The following is a 21585-nucleotide window of genomic DNA, read 5'->3' as shown; positions in this document are numbered from 1 at the left end:
CCGATACCGGAAGTCCCATTCAAGTCTATGGGACTTCCGGTATCGGAATAAGAAAAATCCTGTTTTTCCCTTGTACAGCCTCTCTGGGGTATGTACGGGCCTTTCGGGGGGCTGTGCCGGCCTGCCAGGGGGTCTGTGCAGGCTCCGGTGGGCTGTGCCGGCCTGCCGGGGGGCTGTGCCGGCCTGCCGGGGGGCTGTGCAGGCTCCGGTGGTCTGTGCCGGCCTGCCGGGGGGCTGTGCAGGCTCCGGTGGGCTGTGCCGGCCTGCCGGTGGGCTGTGCCGGCCTGCCGGGGGGCTGTGCCGGCCTGCCGGGGAGCTGTGCCGGCCTGCTGGGGGGCTGTGCAGGCTTCGGGGGTCTGTGCAGGCATCGTCCGATGGGACTACAAGTCCCATCGGGCGATGCCTGCTACCATGACAGTGATTGACACATTAGCCAATGATGGGACAGTAGTAGTCCCATCATCCGGCTAATGTGTTGAATGTAAAAAAAAAAAAAAAATTACATGCTACATACATACAACATGCATACTACATACATGCTACATTCATACTACATGCTACATTCATACTACATATATACTACATGCAACATACATACTACATATATACTACATGCTACATACATACTACATATATGCTACATACATACTACATATATACTACATGCATGCTACATACATACTACATATATGCTACATACATACTACATATATACTACATGCATGCTACATACATACTACATACATACCACATATATACTACATACATACTACATGCATGCTACATGCTACATACATACCACATACATACTACATACATACTACATACATACTACATATATACTACATGCAACATACATACTACATATATGCTACATACATACTACATATATACTACATGCATGCTACATACATACTGCATGCTACATACATACTACATACATACTACATATATACTACATGCATGCTACATACATACTACATGCATGCTACATACATACTACATGCTACATACATACCACATATATACTACATACATATTACATGCTACATACATACTACATATATACTACATGCATGCTACATACATACTGCATGCTACATGCATGCTACATACATACTACATACATACTACATGCTACATACATACCACATATATACTACATACATACTACATACAATACATTCATACAATACATACATAGACATACAGTACATATAACATAGAGTAACATACTTACCAATACTTGTCACATTGTTCCCCGAAGCCATTGTCTTTTACGGAATAAATATTAACATAACAAACCACAAAAATACTCACCCACGATCCGAAGCAGTCCACGAGTGTGTCCCACGACGATCTTGGGTAGAGAACTGCAGCATCAGCTGTTGCTGCCGTTCTCTACGGGCTGCAGGAATACAATGACGGAAGGTAGGTATCCTTCCGCACTGTATTCCTCCGCCACTTAAAAAAAAAAAAGTCCCTAGTCTCACTTTATGCCATTGCTGTGTGGGAAATACTTGCGGTATCGGAATGCTCAACACTAGTTATCACCTCTACACTGATAACTTTTATACCAGCGTCCCACTCTACAAATCCCTCTCTGCGCGAGGTACCGCAGTTTGCGGTACTGTCCACAAAAATCAGAGAGGCCTCCCAAAGACGCTAATTGGGCAGATGCTCCGAAAAAGTGAGAGCAGGGCCCAATGTAGCGACCATCTGCTGGTGGTCAAGGACAAGGACAAGAGGGATGTCCTTCTCTTGACCACCATACACGGTGATGGCAGCGCCCTCAGCACTGTACGGGGTACCTCTGCACAGGCCAGCAAACCTGAATGTGTGCTGGGGAACAATAAATACATGGGGGGCGTTGATCGCTCCGATCAACTCCTCCAACCGTACAATGCTTTGAGAAAGGCCAAGGTGTGGTACAAAAAGCTGGCCATGCACATTGTCCAATTGGCAATGCTCAAAGCATTTCTGCTGTCACAATGTGCACGCCACACTGATACGTCGTACCTTGAGTTCCAGGAGGTAGTGGTTAAGGCCCTGATGTTTGGCACTCTGGAAGGAGCGGGCCCCAGTACTTCCGGAACTGAAGGTGCTCGTATTGTACCTGGTCAGCATTTCCCGTGGGAGGTCCCGCAAACTGCAAAAAGAGGTAAATCGCTAAAAAGGTGCCGAGTGTGTTACAAAAACGGAATACGCAAGGACACCATTTATCAATGTGACACCTTCCCCCGAAAAACCTGGCCTGTGTATGAAGGATTGCTTCAGATTGTACCACACCTCAATGCACTACTAAATTACTTTACCGGAAACATTAGATTAGTTGGGGCACATCTAGATAAGTTCCTTCGGGGTCTAGTTTCCAAAACAATGTCACTTGTGGGTTTTTTTTTTTTACTGTTTAGGCACATCAGGGGCTCTGCAAATGGAAAATGATGCCCGCAGACCATTCCATCTAAGTCTGCATTCCAAAACGTCATTCCCTTCCGATCCCCGACGTGTGCCCAAACAGTTTTTTCCCACATATGGGGACCAGCGTACTAAGGACAAATTGGACAACAACTTTTGGGGTCCAATTTCTCCTGTTACCCTTGGGAAAATTAAAAATTGAGGACTAAACGATCACTTTTGTGGGCACAAAATAGGATTTTTTATTTTCATGCCTGGGCAGTATAAACTTTAGTGAAACACTGGTGGGGTCAAAGTTCTCACCACATATCTAGATAAGTTCCTTAGGGGGTCTAGTTTCCAAAATGGGGTCAATTTTGGAGTCACTTGTGTGGGGTTTCTACTGTTTAACCATATCAGGGGATCTGCAAACGGAACATGACGCCTGCAGACCATTCCATCAAAGTCTGCATTCCAAAGCGTCACTTCTTCCCTTCTGAGCCCCAACGTGTGCCCAAACAGTAGATTTCTCCCACATATGGGATACCAGCATACTCAGGACAAATTGGACAACAACTTTTGGGGTCCAATTTCTCCTGTTACCCTTGGGAAAATTAAAAATTGGGGACTAAACGATCATTTTTGTGGGCACAAAATAGGATTTATTATTTTCACGCCTGGGCAGTATAAACTTTAGTGAAACACTTGGGGGGTTCAAAGTTCTCACCACATATCTAGATAAACGATCATTTTTGTGGGCACAAAATAGGATTTTTTATTTTCACACCCGGGCATTATAAATTCCTGTGAAGCCCTAGGGGGTTCAAAATACTCACCACACATCTAGATATGTTCCTCAGGGTGTCTAGTTTCCAAAATGGGGTCACTTGTGGAGGGTTTCCACTGTTTGGGTACATCGGGGGCTCGTCAAACGCAACATGGCGTCCAATCTCAATTCCAGCCAATTTTAGGTTGAAAAAGTAAAACGGCGCTACTTTGTGACTAAAAAGCTAAATGTTAATTTTTTCCTTCCATGTTGCTTCTGCTCCTGTGAAGCGCCTGAAGGGTTAATAATCTTCTTGAATGTAGTTTTGAGTAGCTTGAGGGGTGCAGTTTTTAGAATGGTGTCACTTTTGGGTATTTTCTGCCATATAGACTCCTCAAAGTGGCTTCAAAAGTGAGGTGGTCCCTAAAAAAAATGGTTTTGTAAATTTTGTTGTAAAAATGAGAAATCGCTGGTCAACTTTTAACCCTTATAACTTCCTAACAAAAAAAAATTTGTTTCCAAATTGTGCTGATGTAAAGTAGATATGTGGGAAATGTTATTTATTAACTATTTTGTGTTACATAACTCTCTGGTTTAAGGGCATAAAAATTAAAAGTTTGAAAATTGCAGAATTTTCGCCATATTTCCGTTTTTTTTCATAAATAATCGCAAGTTATAGCAAAGAAATTTTACCACTGAAGTGAAGTAAAATATGTCACGAGAAAACAGTCTCAGAATCGCCTAGATCTGTTGAAGCGTTCCTTAGTTATTGCCTTATAAAGGGACAGTGGTCAGAATTGAAAAAATTGGCACTTGCACTTGCACTGAAAGAGGCCGAGCCCATGTAGTCGGTAAGTGACTGTACGTATGCAGATGACATACTTGTGCATGCCACCCCCAGCACTGGATAATTCTCACAGTAAGCTGGTCGCTCGATGTGGGGTTTCATAAGTCTGCAGTCACATAGTGACTGCAAACTTGTAGCCTAAGGCCGGACAACACCTTTTACACAGTGACAGTGAAGGGTAAAACAGTAAGAGTGTGCAAAGTAAGCAAGAGGCTGCTGCTGGAGACTACTGCCATCAGGAGGAGAATGTGAGTGGGGTTGAGAACACACCGATGGGTATGGGCTGCCGAGATCATACCACAGAAACTGTTGCAATTTGAAGTAGGTGCGGCTCAGGAAAGTAACTAGCAGATTATCACAGGTTTCAGCAAAGTGTTGCAAGTGTAGGCATATTGCAAGTGTTCATCAAGTGACACAAGTACCAAATATTTTGCCTTTATTTAAAATTAACCTATTGCCTCTGTGAAGATCTGAAGTTATGGGTTGTAACAACCAAATAGGCAGGTTGACAATGCAGCCAGCTTTATTTCTTCCATCCACGGTTATACATCAAATCAGGTACATGGCCAAAATACAATGTTCTCAGTCCACAAGTTCCCAATTCGGGATCAGTAATTCCACTGCCCCCGTAACAGGTGATACCCACTGTCTAACAACTTGTAGTTATCCCACAACTTTTGGCATCTCCCACTGGTATAGTGTGCAGTCACAGCCTATGTTCCTTAGGATGACGGATATCCCGACTATTGCACGTGGATATCCCTCTAAGCAACAACTGATCTCCAAACTCCATAGGCCATCTATCCATGTACTCCAGGACCTCAGCAATAGATCCTTGCCCCTCGACGTCTCTCCACCAACTCCCTGACTAAACGTGGCTTCTTTTCCTCCCTGGCATCAGTCCCCTCAATGGACAGAAGTGTTCACACCCTCACTCTTAAACTAGCTGAAAGAATGAATAATATTCCAGAAGTCCATCACCTGGGATTACATGTGAGACCCCTGTGGTGACGGCTCCCCTGTGTCTACTATCAATGGGCCTAGTGGTGACTGTAAGAATGATAGCTTGAGGCTCCAGAGATACTGATGAGATTATTAAGATGATTGCTTTACATTTACCTTTAGCGATCTCCTGCATACATAAGATTCCAATCAGTATGTCTTCCTCTTGTCACGGTCCTGTTAGTGTCGGCATGCAGTCACCGCTGAGCAAGGACTCACCCACACTGCAGAGGGGCCCGGGGTCAGACATGGCCAGATAGTTCAGGCAAACAGGACCTGGAGAAGCTGAAGTCAGTGAGCATTGAAGGACCTACGGTCATGTGACCACAAGGGGGCGGGGCTTAGCGTCCTGCTATCAGAGATAGGCAGAACACTAATAAAGGAATTCTCAAAGTCAGACAAACCGGGTCATACACAGAGATAACAGTAAAGTACCAGGGATGAGACAGAACGGATAGTCGGGGACAGGCAGTGGTCAAAGCCAAACAGACATAGAAGGTACCAAGCAGAATCCATCAAGCAGTATCCAGAGAACAGGTCGAGTCGTACACCAAGTTATCAGGCAAACAAGCACAAACACACTCAGGGGTCACCACACTATGCCAAGGGCGAAAGTATAACTGGCGGGGATAAGAGCGTCCTGAGGCCATAAGAAGCCTTCCCAGAACCAGGGAGATGCCACAATAATGAGCCCCGGGTATGCAGGTAAGCCTGCACTGGGATCATAACCTTTAACCCCAGAAGTGCCAGTCATCAGCACTGGTTCCAGACATTAACCCCATATGTGCGAGTCAAACCCGCACTGAGATCATGACACCTCTGCTTACTATCACTGAATGGAAACATTGATTCCTGAGGTTGAACTGACGAGCAAGCAAATCTCTAATAAAACAGAGCAAGCAAATCTCTAACAAAACACAACAATAAGAATGACATAACTGGTCCTACATGCTGAAAAGTCTGCATCCCTTAGGGCTGCAGATTTCTCTCTACGTGCATTGGTCCAATAGCTCCACACAGCCTCATATAACACTGTTGAAATCACCAAACTCATTGAACTGCAAGCTCGTTCCTCAAGTGATATCTGTGTATGCATCCTTCTCCCATACATGCAGCGGAGTTAATCTACCACCAAGGGCCTCAACATTCTAAATGGCCCTTTGTTCATGGGCAATATGATATAGGGGAGTAGGAAAGGCTCCCAGGAAAACGTAAAAAGAACCTGTCACTAGCAAAAATGCTATTAATCTGGAGGTTAATAGCGTTACTAACCTGCAAGAAGCCATCACCGATCAGAGTATAAAGAGCAGAAGCTGTAACCGCTCCATCAGGCCTGACTGACACAGGCTCTGCATTAGGTCTGGGTATCAGTCAGGGCTGGGGGGGGCGGTTACAACAGTCACTCTCTATTCTCAGAGCGGTGACTGAACCAGCGCTGTTGCTTCCCCTGTGATGGAAACCGAATACTGCTGGACTGAATAATGTTTATTTTCACCCCGGAGCATTCAGCTGCGTACAGGTTCCAGTATGTATGTATTGAGTTTCTTATTTGTATAGAGGAGCTGTCAAATTCTTGGAGATTATTTGCATCATTCTGTTCACTAGGCTGGGCAGTGTTATTCTCTTTTTGGGCTTCTCCATGTCTGGGCCTATAACCTACTTCATTCAGATTTCAGCAGAATCGTTCAAAGCTTAGACAGTTTTGGAGAATCAACTGTCTTACTTGGGACATATAGCGACCATTATCTACATTATCACTACAAGGAGTATTACAGGAAATATGTGACACAAACAAACCAAAGAGGACATAGGACCCAAAATAGATAAACTCTCAGGCTATGTGCACACGTAGCAGAAAATTTCTGCTTAAAAACCGGACTCCCTTCCCAGAAACCGCGCGGTTTTTTCTGCGCGTTTTCCGTGCGTTTTTTGCGCAAAAAACACGCTTTTTTATGCGTTTTTTCCGCGCGGTTTCAGACCTATAGAAATGGCCAGAAATGCGGAAAAATCCGCGAAATTAATGAGCATGCTGCGGGGTTTTTTTTCGCGGTAAAAAACGCATCAATATGCACAAAAAGTGCAAAATGCATAGAAATGAATGGGAAGCTTATTTTTAGCATTTTTATAGTGGATTTTTTGGCAAATCCGCTAAAAAAAATGCTAAAAAAACGGTGTGTGCACACAGCCTAACAGTTCACACAATACAGTCATCTGTCTGCTCAATAGAGTCCCACCAGGGCAAAGCCCCCCCTCATACTTTTTTTTTTTTTTAGTAACTGTAATTTTTATTACATTTTATAACATTTTACAATCAGAAATGAGACATAACAGTTACAATTTGGCTTACAAATTAGAGGATCAGAAAGAATGGAGTACAATTAGAATGAACTCTTGAAAGACGTTTCCCCCTAGTGGCATCAAAATATATTGTGCAACAGAACAGAAAAAGGCAGAAAGTCCGACAGCAGTTCTAAATGATGTCAAGATGACTCCATCCCCATACTCATATTATGATTCTTATAAAAACACAATACTAAATAAGTTGAGACATACATATAGGGAAGGGAAGAAGAAACCTGTTCAAAAACCAACATGCTCCTAACTTGTTTTGGGCCCTAAAATAGTCCTAGGGAGCCCAGATGGTCTCAAATCTGTTCAAACTTGCATTCAATAAGGCTGTCATGTGCTCCATCCTGCAGATGTTGGCTGTACTATTCAAAACCTTCTGATAAGAGGGAGCAGTACTGTCTTCAATGAAGGGCAATCAAACATCTAGCTGCAGTTAGCAGATGTAACAGCCCCCCACATACTTTAGCAGCTCCTGTGTTCTCCATGGGAGAATCACTCCCGGGCTTCTATGGTGGTGACTTATCTCTAGAACACAAAATGTTTGGTTGTCCTCAACATTCCTCACAATTATCTGTAGGTGTCCCCCATACACATTAGACTATCGGTCAAACCCGTTGACCTCAGCAGTTTCAGCTGACGTTAGTTTAATGTGTATGGGGACCATAAGTCTGTAGAGATTGCCATCACTTCAAGATTTATTTGATTTTTGTTTGCAATTAAAAGGTCTCATAAATTTTGTTTTTCTTTCTTCGAGCAATAAATCTGGATTTTCATTGAGCACATGTTGTAAATATTCCCAAGTGTTAGCCAGCTATTTCCATCATCTTAAAATAACATAACTATATTGGGAGTGCAAAGTGTAAAAGCATCCTTGTTGCATGCAGCAAATTACATTACTAGAAGTTTACATTCCTACTTCTATTGTAAAGATTATAAAGTTACTGTATTATTTATATGAATACTTACTGTTTTTCTCGAAGAGAGCAAAGCACTTTAGCAATGAGTGTATGGTGTCCACTGTTTGTCTGCTCTTTCGTAACTCTGACCAGTTCAGATATTGGCAGCTGCAGTTTTTCTAGACCCATCCATAATGTGTTCTCCTGAGGGAAGCAAGTTAATAATTATAAACAATTTAAAGGGTTTTCTCTAACCAAGAAATATTATTAGTATTACTACCAGCCAATCTTCTTCCTTAAAAAAGGGAACCAGGTTTTCCCCCACCTAAAGTACGGCCACCACCATTAGAGCCTTTTTTACAGTATACAGAAATGCTGTAAACAAGTCCCCAATCCAGTCTGCAGATCCAATAAAAGACTTTTTATTATACTCACAGATGGCTGGTCTTGGTCCTGCGCCTCCTCTCTTCTTGCGATCGCTGTCCTCCTGCCCTGCTTCATGTGAATGACGAGTCTTACGTCATCCACACAAAGTCCCCCAGAGGTGCTCCCGTGCAGGCGCACTTCCCCCACAGCAAAGTACTATAGGAGAGAGTCAGCTGAGATGGTTGTCAGACTAACGATTGACAGAAGCATTGTTCGGCCGAAAGCCACCTAAGGTGTTTGGCCACCCTTAGAGTAAGGCTGGGGTCACACTTGCGAGAAACTCACACGAGTCTCGCGTCTCAATACCCAGCACTGCCGCCAGCACTCGGACCGGAGCGCTCAGCTGCATAGAAATACATGCATAGAAATACATGTAGCCGCACATCTGGTCCCGAGTGTATTGAGACTCGTGCGAGTTTCTCGCAAGTGTGACCCCGGTCTAAATACATTATGATATCCTAATGTTAACTTAAATCGGTTTTCCCATGAAGAAAGTACATTTTAATCAATAGATCTTGGAAAAAACATAGGTTCCACAAATGGATGTGTAAAAAAAAATGTTCCTGTGCTGAGATAATCTTATAAATATGCCCCTGCTATGTCCTGTGTAATGTCTGTGCAGAAACCTGGTCTGATCATACCATATCTCCTGGGCAGTAGATGTACAGCTTCTGCTTTCTGTGAGGTAAAACATTTCCCCCCTTGTTTAATATCAGTGTTTTACCTCAGAGTAGAAATGTCTTCCCTCACGGAATCTTTCCCTTCTGAGTCCTCTTGGGCTATACAGTAGTGTACAATCATATGCAATATCTCCACATTTGGAATAAACAGCATAATAGATTACGGAGTACTTTTTTCTTATCAGTCAGTCTAAAAATGAAAAAATTCAGTGAAATCTACTTACTGTTATAATAAATGTATTTTTTTTTACAGCTCAATGTTAAAAAAAAATACCTGTGTAACACATGTTGGCTAAAAAGTTTCACTAAACCCCTACATGAACTCCCTGAGGGATGTAATTACAAAAATTGTCTCTCTTTAGGCTTTTTTGCCACCTTAGACTACGTTCACACATAGCTTTTTTGCAACGTTCTTGTCTGCAGCCAAAACCTGCTCTCTTCGCAGTAAAAACACAGATTTTGCTGTGTTTTCGGAGTGTGCTTTTTTTTCCTACAGTACAAGTTTAATAAAGTTAGTTTTATTCATCAGTAGTGCAGCCAAAAACCCTGCAAAAATGTAGCCAAAGCCTGATTGCTGGGTTTTTGTTGCAACTTTTTGCATTCTCGTTGCTTTCTGTCAAAAAATGTGGCAAAAATGCTAAAAGAATTGACATAAAAAATGCTGTATTTGTACTGTATGTATGTATTTATGAATGTATTATGTATGCATGTGCTTAAAATAAAAAAATGGTATCATAATCACCTTACCAAGCACCTACAAATTCATCACAGGCCATACCATACCAGACAGTGCAACTGCTTTCTACAATGCCACTCTCGCATCAGCTATTGACACGGCTGCCCCTCTCGTTCATGGCAGTGTGCGACGTACCAACAGACAACCCTGGAACAATAACGCCACTAAAAAGCTCCTGCAAGTGTCCAGGATTGCAGAGTGGCGTTGGAAGAAAACACATTCACTGCATTCAAACAGGCAACACTCGCTTTCAAATCTGCCTTCACCTCTGCTAAACACGCCTACTTCACAACCCTCGTATCTTCCCTATCTTACAACCCCAAATAGTTATTTAAAACTTTTAACTCCCTCCTCCGCCCCCCACTGCCCCCTCCAACCTCCCTCATCTTTGCTAAGGACTTTGCCACGCACTTCAAAAATAAGATCGACCAAACAAGGCAAGTCTTCATTGTTCAACCACCACAACCCCTTTGTACACCAGACCAATGCCCAAAACCCATAACCTCCCTCTCCAACATCACTGAAGGGGAGCTTAATTGTCTCCTCTCCAAATCACTCGACCCCATCCAATTCCACCTCCTCCCCAACCTCACAACCATACTTATCCCATCCCTAACCCACCTCTTTAACCTATCACTAACTTCCGGTACCTTCCCTTCTGCTTTCAAACATGCCACAATCACGCCTATCCTTAAAAAGCCAATCCTCGACCCAACCGCTATGTCCAGCTATCGCCCAATATCGCTGCTTCCATTTGCTTCCAAAGTCCTGAAGCAGCACGTCCACACTGAACTTTCCTCCCATCTCTCATCTAACTTGCTCTTTGACAATCTACAATCTGGTCTCCACCCCCACCACTCCACTGAGACAGCCCTGACCAAAATTACTAACAACCTACTCACAGCCAAAGCAAACGGACAATACTATATACTCCTGCTTCTACACCTGTCTTCTGCTTTCGACACAGTTGACCACTGCCTCCTACTACAGATCCTCTCCTCTTTTGGCATCAAAGACCTCACCCTATCCTGGATCTCCTCATACCTTTCAAACCGCACATTCAGTGTCTCCCACTCCCACACTACCTCCTCATCCCACCCTCTCACTGTTGGAGTCCCCCAAGGCTCTGTTCTAGGAACCCTACTCTTCTCAATCTATACACTTAGTCTGGGGCAACGCATAAAGTCCCACAGATTCCAGTACCACCTGAATGCTGATGACACTCAGATCTACCTCTCTGGCCCAGACGTCAACTCCCTGTTGTCCAGAATCCCGGAGTGTCTATCAGCCATATCCTCCTTCTTCTCCTCTCGCTTCCTCAAGCTTAATGTTGACAAATCTGAGCTCATCATCTTTCCTCCATTTCACAGATCTTTCTTACCTGACGTATCTATCACAATTAATGACATTGCGCTTTCCCCATACCGGAAGTCCGCTGCCTAGGAGTAACCTTTGACTCTGCCCTGTCCTTCAAACCGCACATCCAAGCTCTTTCTACCTCCTGTCGCCTCCAGCTCAAAAATATTTCCAAAATCCGTCCTTTCCTCAATCTACTAAAATGCTTGTGCATGCCCTCATCATCTCCCGCCTCAATTACTGCAACATCCTTTTCTGTGGCCTCCCTGCTAACACCCTCGCACCTCTCCAGTCCATCCTTAACTCTGTTGCCTGACTAATTCATCTCTCTCCTCGCTACTCCTCCGCTTCTCCCCTCTGCAAATCTCTTCACTGGCTCCCATTCCCTCAGCGTATCCAGTTCAAATTACTAATACTGACCTACAAGGCCATCAACAACCTGTCTCCCCCATATGTCTCTGAGCTAATCTCCCGATACCTTCCCTCACGTAATCTCCGATCCTCCCAAGACCTCCTTCTCTCCTCCACACTTATTCGCTCCTCATCCAACCGCCTCCAAGACTTCTCCCGAATATCCCCCATCCTCTGGAATTCTTTGCCCCAACATGTCCGACTATCAACCACATTCGGAACCTTCAGACGGAACCTGAAAACCCACCTCTTCAAGGAACCTTACAGTCTGCAATGACTCCGCTGCCGTCTCACCACTACCGGAGATTTCACCTCAACCAACACCGGAACTGCTGCAACCCCCCAACCTACTGTCTCCTTTCCCTCCATCTTGTATAATGAAAGCCCAAAAGGGCAGGGTCCTCTCCCCTTTGTATCAGTCTGTCATTGTTAGCTTGTTTACTGTAAGTGATATCTTTAGTTTGTATGTAATCCCCTTCTCATGTACAGCACCATGGAATCAATGGTGCTATATAAATAAATAATAATAATACCATAGGTCTGTGCCAGCTCCAGAATCAATGTCTGCTCCGTTCAGAAGTCAGATGCAGCCTGTGATTGGCTGCAGTGGTCACTGACTAGCTGAATTCATCATCAAATCTCTGATAATCTTCTTTTGTAGCTATTTGATGGCTGACGCCAATTACTGACTGCAGTGATCCTCTGACTTCTAAATAGAGCAAGCATTACTTCCACAACTGACACAGACCTATGGTATGGCCTGTGCTGGAACCGTGGGGCAGCTGGAAGGGGAGTATGTAGTTTTGTAATTTAAGATTATACATGCCTCAATTTTTTTTCTATGTAAAGGATAACCCCTTTTAATATCCATGACACACCAAGTGTATTTTGCTTAGAGGTGTAGTCTATTTTTTGTTAGTAGCAGTGTTAGAGATGAGCTAAAGATGGAGAAGTTTCGCTGTCCGTCTGCTTTGTCTGGTATTATAGCCCATCCCCATTAAAGTAAATATGGTGAACTGCAAGACAGAGATGGCACCGTCAGTTTTATTCTGATCCTGCTGAACATGGGCAACTTTACTGGCCCATTAAAAAAACTATTCAAAATGTTTCATCTTTACATGCCTGCAGAGTTGCAATGAAATGCATTTCCCAATCAGACACAAGATACAAACTCAGATACCTAATACTCTTTTCCCTTTTTAAGGGAATCTGTCAGTAGGATCAACCCTCCTAAGCTGTTTATCTGGGCATACAGGTAATAGAAAATGTAATAAAATGACACCTATGATATCTGCGATCTGATTTCTTATTCCAGAGAAATCCACATTTTTTAAGATCTACGGGCTGCATATAGCCCTCCCTGAGAACCTGTCTCCAGAGCTCACATTAAATGAAATGGGGCATTTCCAATGTGAGACATGTAGATTAGGAGAACAGACTGTCCGTCATTACACATCACACTGGTAACTCCCCCATTCATTTAAAATAATCTCTGGAGGCAGAGTCTCTGGGAGATCAATAGACAGATCTTGACAGCTCAGTTACATATAAGAAAAATGTGGATTTCTCTGAAATCAGACATCGGATTGTAGATATCAAGGTATTTTATTCAACTTCCTATGACCTACATGCCATATAGACAGCTCAGGAGGGCTGGTCCTACACATAGATTCTCTTTAGCTGGGATTTCTGCTTTTTACTAGTACGAATAGTCCAAGCTTTTTGGCAAATCCATATAATGTTTAAAATTTGCTTTTGACCTGAATTCATACTCACATTTGCTGAAGGCTTTTGTTCTTTAGACATCTTTTGTGAGGGTAATTCTTTCAGTATGATTTTAGGAAAGGAAACTGGAGGATCGACACTAAATTGCTGTTCTTTATCGAAAGTAAGTGTTCCTCTATTTGTCATCTCCACCAAGCTTAACCGCCGATGATCATTTTGTGCAGGCTTCAATTTCTCCTCACAGCTTTCACATTTCCATAATGATGGGAGAGAGAAGCTCATAGAATCTGTGTTCCTCAGAATGGGATGTTCTCCTTCAAGACATTCTTGTCTTTCATTCAACCCTCGGTCTAAAAGTCCTGATGTAGAAATTGAGCTATCTTCACTTTGTAAATCTTGTTCTGAAAGTCGTTCCAATGTAGAATGTGAATAAGATGTATTCAATTCTTGATCTGAATGTACTGCTGAAGAAATGGATTTATTCTCTGTGTCTGCAACATCTTCTTCACACAGATGCACAGCTTCCCTTAAAACTGGTCGAAGATCAACTATTATCCTGCGAACCATAGGTTGTTCTTGAATAACGTGTTCAGTGGTTGCATTGTGTTGCACCTTATGAGGATATCTGAAATTACATTTCTAAAGTGGAAATAAAGAATTTGGAAATAGCTTTAGTATATTTATTGTACTTAAAGTTAAGCTCCGTGGTTTTAGCTATTGAAACTGCTCTACAGTATAAAAGAACTGCATTAAAGGAAATTCCCAAATATGTACTTATTGCTGTTTGATATCAATCCAGGTTATTATAGCTGTATGTAATTACACACTGTAGTGTCCATTGCACAGTCAGCAGATTACAAGCAGCAATTACAGCAATTTATGAGGATGATCTTCTGTATACTGCTTCGCAAATCTCCGATACCAACCCAACAAAAAGATGGCATGAACTACCCACATCTTTTTAGTCTAAGTAAAGACGATCTAGCCTCATATGTCGGCAATATTTCCCTCCAGCTGAATATAATGATTCTTCACACCTGACCTGGAAAGGATGAAATGGGAGAACCTGTGTTTAACTGTCACTCTAGACTTCTCAAATATTCCAGTATCCCTGGAAGGAAAACTGAAGTATAGTCACAGTACCATTTTGGAAAAAATCCCAGAGATCCACTAAGGCCTGTTTCACACTTCCGTTTTTGTGTCCGCCAAACGGATCCGTTTCTGTTTTTTTGACGGAAACGGATGCCAACGGATCCGTTTTTAAAAAACGGATCCGTTTTTTTGACGGATCCGCGGTAACCGTAATGGAAGTCTATGGGACAAAAAAAACGGATCCTGCAAAAAATGGCGGATCCGTTTTTTTACGGAAAACAACGGATTTTGACGGATTTGAAAAAACGGAAGTGTGAAACAGGCCTAAGTCAGTGTGCATCAACATCATTCACCCCTTTTACCCCAAGGGTGGTTTGCACGTTCATGACCGGGCCAATTTTTACAATTCTGACTACTGTCCATTTATGAGGTAATAACTCATGAATACTTTCATGGATCCCAGTGATTCTGAAATTTTTTTCTCGTGATATATTGTACTTCATGACAGTGGAAAAATTTCTTTGATATTAATTGCATCTATTTGCGAAAAAAACATAAATTTTGAAAATTTCGCAATTTTCCAAATTTGAATTTTTATGCCCTTAAATCACAGAGATATGTCACATAAAATACTTAATAAGTAACCCACATGTTTACTTTACATCAGTACAATTTTGGAACCAAAATTTTTTTTTGTTAGGAAGTTATAAGGGTTAAAAGTTGACCAGCGATTCCATTGTGATCCGCCCTGTGTACTGCGCTCTCTGTTCGTGTGGTATGTGTCTCCATGGATACATCCTGAAGCGGAGGGGAAGCATGTGACCGGAAGTTCCGGCGTTATTTTGGATTACCCTCCGCTTTGTCCGCTAAAGGTAGTTCCGGAGGAACAGTTACAGCCCGACGAGGAGGTGATGTTGCGCGTACCGGAAGTATTTTCGCCATCTTGGATGCGCCTCTCCGTGGAACGCACGCTAATGACCTCCTTCCGCTTTGAACATCGAAGGTAGCGGCGGGACTTCAGGTACACATTACTTGCTTGTGGTGCACACCTGGGCTTCAGGTATTTACACCTTCACATCGATTGGATCACCAGATAGTGGGTGGCGTGTAGTATAATTATGCTGGTTATTTAAATCCGCTTTTTTTCTGACCCCTGGTGCCATTATTATTGTGGTATCAGGCATGAAGCAGCAACAATATCTTTGGAAGTATCATACCTCCTGATGAACCGCCACGGCGGGGAAATGCGTTGAGGGTTCCCCATAAGACATGATAAGTGACCTTTTATTACCTGGTGAATATATCTGATTGTGTTTATCTCTCCAAGTGAGAATAGCTGCTGATTTGGCCTTATTGAGGTTATTTCATTATATAGGTCACATGATATCATGATATGGTTGAAATGTTTTTTATCGTTGTATTCTTTATATATATTTTTTGTCTGGTCTGCATGAGTCCTAGGGCATTCTGATTATTTCATTTCTGCACTATTTGAAAATTGTTTTCCCCTCTGTGATATTAGGGATCACTAGGGAAGCGAGGGACAGTCCTCGTTGAGTGGGGGCGCCAATATCGTACTATTAGGGTGCCAACCTCCACGGCTAGGAAGGTATCAGTTAGGCCTTAGTGTAGGGCCATGCAGCACTTTAGACTAGGTCTTTTTCATTTTTGATATACTTCATTTTTCACTGGGAAGGTGTTTTTAATATTATCATTAAACTGTGTTTTAAGGGGATTTGTATGTACACAGATCCTGTCCTGTGTGAAATCGATCTTCCAGCATCAAAATTGATAGTGCAAAAACTGTGTGGCAGTCTCCGAAGGCCCCATTTGCTACTTCAAATCATTTGTGATAAAACTGTGTTTCGGTGGCAAATCAGAAGGCCAAATTTCCACTTAAAAATCGTTAGGTATAACAGTATTGTTCAGGCATGCTATCTAAGAAAATAGTGATTGTTCATTTAATTACAGGTGACTGACAGTGGGCCTAAGGTTGTGAAGCAGCGGGTTACAAGAGGGGAAGGCTACTTACATGAGTGGGAAAAAGTGAGGTCGTAGTCGAAGTGGAATAGGCTTGGTGTTCGACGTGTACATGAGTTAAGTGGTAATGTTAATGAAAGTTCAAATGAACAAACACAATCTCGCCCTATCCAAAGACCACTGACAACATCTGTTACTGGATGGGCTACTCCGCTCCCTTTCTTTGGCAGCTGCACATCAGTATATCTTGTAGATAAGGCTCAGAAAAAGCATGTGCTCAAGTGGATGGCATGCGCTGCATCAAGTGGCTATCAAGTGCATCCTCTTCCTCCACCTTAACATCACACACAGTACAATCCTCAGAAGTGGAACCCCAATCCTCAGAAGTGGCACCCCAATCACTCTTGTTTCCCGCTGCATCAAAAATTTCCAAACACCCAGTTGACTGTGGGGAACCGCAGATGGGCCATTCTGCAGAGCTGTTTACACATTCTATTCCATGGGTATCAGAGATCTGCTCCAAAGAATAACAGAATTCAGAGGAGGAAAGCATCTTTACCGATGCCCCAAATTTTTTCATTTTGGATCCGATGCCGCATAAAGTAGGGCCTGAGCAGAATTCAGCCCCTCATCACCAGACGTTAACGAGAGGCGCATGCAGACTGTACTGTGGTGTCAGGGCAGGAAGAGGAGGAGAGTGACTTTCAGGGTGAGGAGTGTGAGAAAAGAGAAGATGACGATAAGGTTGTACGTCCCACTTGGTGTGAACCCAGAGGTACTCAGCTGAGTAGCTCAGCAGAGGAAGTGGAAGAGAAGGAAGATAAGGAGGTGACAATGCGGCTTAAAAGCCTAAAAGCTGTCAAAACACATCAAATGAGGGACAGACACCAGGAAAGTGGCCTCTATTCACCCACAGTACAAATTGTAGCATGGCACGGCAGCCATCAGCCATGCATGAGGTATCGGGGTCTGGGCCAGCATTTACAGCTTTGAATTGAACATCAAAGTAAGATGAGGTGGGTGAGGGATCAGTGTAATCCTGCTGTGCTGGGAGCCCTGATACTACATGCAACAACTCAACCTGCTTTCATGCTCAGCTACACTCAGGTGGCACAAATATAAGTTTTGTAGACTACTGTTGTCAGGAAAATTTAAGGATAGTAACACAGGTAGTTGACTCAAAGGAAGTGGGGGCCTGACGGTCTTGGAGGCCTGCTGCTACAGGCAACACACATGAAGGAGACACAACCAGGAGTCTACACATTTACAAAAATTAGTGGCAGACATTAACAAAGTGGCATGAATTTCACCACAGCAGAAATAGTATAATAGTGACCGACACCTCTTTCACTACAGCCAACCCAGCACCCAGTAGCGGGCAAGGTGGTGGAGCCACTGTGCTGTATCCCTCAGAAAGCCTGGAAGGGGCATAACTAGGTGGCCTACCAAATCCCAACTCGGATAAGTGGCAGCAAACGAAAACTGTGACCCAAGGAGGTGGCACCAGTTCCCATTCCAGGGCTGACCTAAAAAGGTTGGCACATGACCCCCTAGTGCGGGTAGGCTGCTACGGCCTGAAAGAGGGAGGAAGAATGCAGGCAGGCACTGTAGGGACACTGGAACCACGGGTACAGCTGGGGCTGAGGAACAGAAAAGCACTGACAGGTGTGGGCTGGAGCGGGTGTTCGACAGATGGGCACTAGCAGGTGCAATCTGGTGTGACTGATGGACAGAAGACTACAGACAGGGTTGAGCAGACGGGTACACGGTAGGCAAGCAGATGGGCGAATCTGACAACTAGCAATCATGCAAGGCAAATTAACAACTTAGCTCAGGCACCTCCATATTGGAGGAGGAGCCTTAAATAGAAGGTGTCGCATAACTATAGGCTGGGAAGACCAAAGGTTGACGCAAGTGGTCCCTTTAAGAGGGAGGGCGTGCTCGCACACCCTTAGCATAGTGCCCGGGCCTACAACTGAGCCTTTGGGGACACTGATACATAGGTGGTGAGATGAGGAGGTGGTGTGTGAGTGGGAGACACTGAATGTACTGTTTATTAGGTACAAGGTGATCCAACAAAGGACCAAGGCTGTAATGGCAAGAGATCAGAAAGTCCGTAGTAAGAGGGAATATTCCACTTTGTCAAATGCAGATGCCAGGTCCAGGAGTACAGACTAGCGTTGCTTTGATTTGGTGATTACTAGGTCGTTAGTGAGTTTAGTCAGGGCAGTTTCAGTGGAATGGTGTGGTCAGAAGCCAGATTGTAAGCGTTCAAAGAGGGAGCAAGAGGAAAAGTGGGAGGACAGTTCAAAAAGGATGTGTTCCAGTAGCTTGGCGGCATAGGGGAGAAATGAGATGGGGCAATAGCTAGACACAGAAGATGGGTCAAGGTTGGGTTTTTGAGGATGGGTGTGATCGAGGTATGTTTCAATCAGGAGGGGAAGACACCAGTTGTTAGTGACAAGTTGAAGAGGTGGGTTAGGCTTGGGATGAAGACTGTGGTAATGTTTGGAATGAGGTGGGACGTTATTGGGTCAAGTTCACAGGTGGTGAGGCAAAGTTTTCAACTGAGATGAGAGGAGAGGGAGGGGGAGCTGGTGGACGAGGAGAAAATGCAATAATTTTACGACTGCGTGCATGAATTGGCACATGTGCGATCAACATGCGTTAATCTTTGAATCTCACTGTGCTAAAATGCAAACTAGTGGGCCCCGGATGGGGATTGTAACATCAGAACTGTGAGTAAAACCTGTGAAAACTGCACACTGCTGTGTCCTCCAATTTATTTACTGCATCACTCCCCCTTCACCACATCCATCATCACCATCTTTAACAATATAATTGCCCTGGGACTAAGCTCTACTTGTGGAGAGCTGTAACAACTCTGCTGTATCACCATTAGCCCCAGCAGTTTTCTCAAGCAGTGTCGGCTAACATCTCCTATTTGCCGAATACCACAGGTGGCGTCACGAATCGTCTCTTATAAACTTTATTTCCCCTTAATCACCATTTTTCATTGGAAGCCCAGGGCCATGGACCGGATCACTGCTGCCGTGACACATCCCTTTAAGAACTGGCCCGATACCGAGTTTCCCCACGGCCCTGGCGGGCACTCCAAAAGCACTAGACGCCAAGAGTCCTGCAATCCCCAGGGCTTGCGGAATAAACCTCTGTATCTAAGGGTGTGTGCACACGCTGCGGATTCTGCTGCAGATCCGCAGCAGTTTTGGCCCTGCGGATCCGCAGCAGTTTCTTCTGCAGTGTACAGTACCATAATATCCTATGGGAAATGGATACCACAGTGCAGACGGTGCGGATTTTTCCGCGCGGATTTTCTGACATGTCAATTCTTTCTGCGGATTCCGCTGTGGTTTACCATCTCCTCCATTGTAGAGGTGATAAACCGCAGGGAAAAACCGCAGACTAATCCGCAGATAAACCGCAGGTCTTTTGACCTGCAGATTTACCTGTGGATTTTGCAAAATCCGCGCGGATCAATCCGCAGCAGAATCCGCAGCGTGTGCACACACCCTAATAATTCCTACAGTGATTCTTCCTCCACCTTCTCTAGGGCCTCCACATGTGCCCTCAACTGCTGCCTTAATGAGACACACGTTCTAACACTTGCAGAGAGAATGCCCACACTTCCATACTGCGCAGCCAGGGCTCACCACAATCAGGCAGTGTTTCAATTAATATGCCTTGGAGATCGCAGTCATACAGATCAAGAGTTGTGGACAGCTATCCATGCCGAGTATGAGCAATGGCTGTCTCCACTCAACCTGGAGCCATGGAATGCCTTATGCGATAATGGTGCAAACTTGGTGACGTCCTATGCCGTGTCAACCTCACATGACGTGCCTTGCATGGCTCGCATACTCAACTTGATGGTACAGCAATTTCTACGCCACTGTCTCAGTCTGGATGTGCTGCTGCAGAAAACACTGTTGTTGTGTGCTCACTTCCACCATTCCACTTAGCTTGGTATAGAGATCTTTTGGACTGCTGGTTAACTGGTTGATATGCGATGTGACCAAACTGTGGAATTTGATTCCGCACATGTTGCAGCGACCGTGGCAAGAGACCTGGTGCAGCATGACATTTTGCATAGCCTGGCACAATACAGTATGGACATGGTGGAATTCACACTTGCGAAGTGGACACGGATGAAGGACCTCTGCACCCTTCTGCATGTTTTTGAAATGGCTACTAAGATTGTTAGCGCTTCTGTCATCAACATCACTATTACTGCAATCTACATGCTGGAGTACACTTTAAATATACTGGGTGAGGAGGTGGTGGTCCCTGGGGAAGAGGAGGAGGCAGAGGAAGATGCCTTTAGGGTTAACAATATCTATAAGTTCAGGTGTCACGATCCATTTTTGGATCTGTGGCAGATTAAAACTTTTTTCCTTTCAGGCCATCAGGGGTTAATGTCAGTGTTTCCCCCTGCTGGTGTAATTGCATTGCTGCTAGTTCTGCTGATGTGGGTGGTGACCACTCCCATCATCCTTCAAAGGTCACCTGATTCATCAGCTGACTGTTGGTTATACAGGTCCTTTTGAAGACCAACCGAGCTGGAGGTAGGAGCTTTCTGGTGCAGTGGTGCTTCAGCTGAATGCTGTGAGCTGATGCTTTACTCTGTTGTGTGGTGCATGGCAGCAGAGAAAGCTAAATGTTGCATTTTTGTTCCCCATTCCCTTTTGGTGTCTGTCTTACCTTACCTTGTGTTGTCTTAGTGCAGCGGTGGGACCAGTGTTTTCACTTGCCAATTCCCTACTTAGGGATAGGAGCAGGACAAGAGAGGGTTTAGGTATCGTGGTCGGCGATGTGGTGAATAAACCCGTATAGGGATGATAGGGATATCAGGGCACATCCTTAGGTGAGTGCAGGAGGTATCCGTCCCCCTGTTTCCTATCGAC

The 21585-nt window shown here is 44.1% G+C and overlaps 1 protein-coding gene across 2 annotated transcripts in view; it reads right to left on the bottom strand.

The window, feature by feature from the left end:
- The window catches only part of LOC141050203 (uncharacterized), a 134333-nt gene that overhangs the window by 6903 nt on the left and 105845 nt on the right, over nucleotides 1-21585 (bottom strand). For both annotated transcript variants that reach the window (XM_073547057.1, XM_073547048.1), the window contains exons 4-5: nucleotides 13643-14230; nucleotides 8328-8461 (exon numbers count right to left, since the gene is read on the bottom strand). In XM_073547057.1, coding sequence (XP_073403158.1) covers nucleotides 8328-8461; nucleotides 13643-14230 — 722 coding nt within the window. The remainder of the gene's footprint in view (nucleotides 1-8327; nucleotides 8462-13642; nucleotides 14231-21585) is intronic.

Source organism: Dendrobates tinctorius, unplaced genomic scaffold (assembly GCF_039654945.1).
Source record: "Dendrobates tinctorius isolate UK_male_01 unplaced genomic scaffold, ASM3965494v1 ptg000011l, whole genome shotgun sequence".
NCBI lineage: Eukaryota > Metazoa > Chordata > Amphibia > Anura > Dendrobatidae > Dendrobates > Dendrobates tinctorius.
The sequence above is the reverse complement of the archived record's forward strand: the minus strand, read 5'-3'. Positions and strand labels throughout refer to the sequence as shown.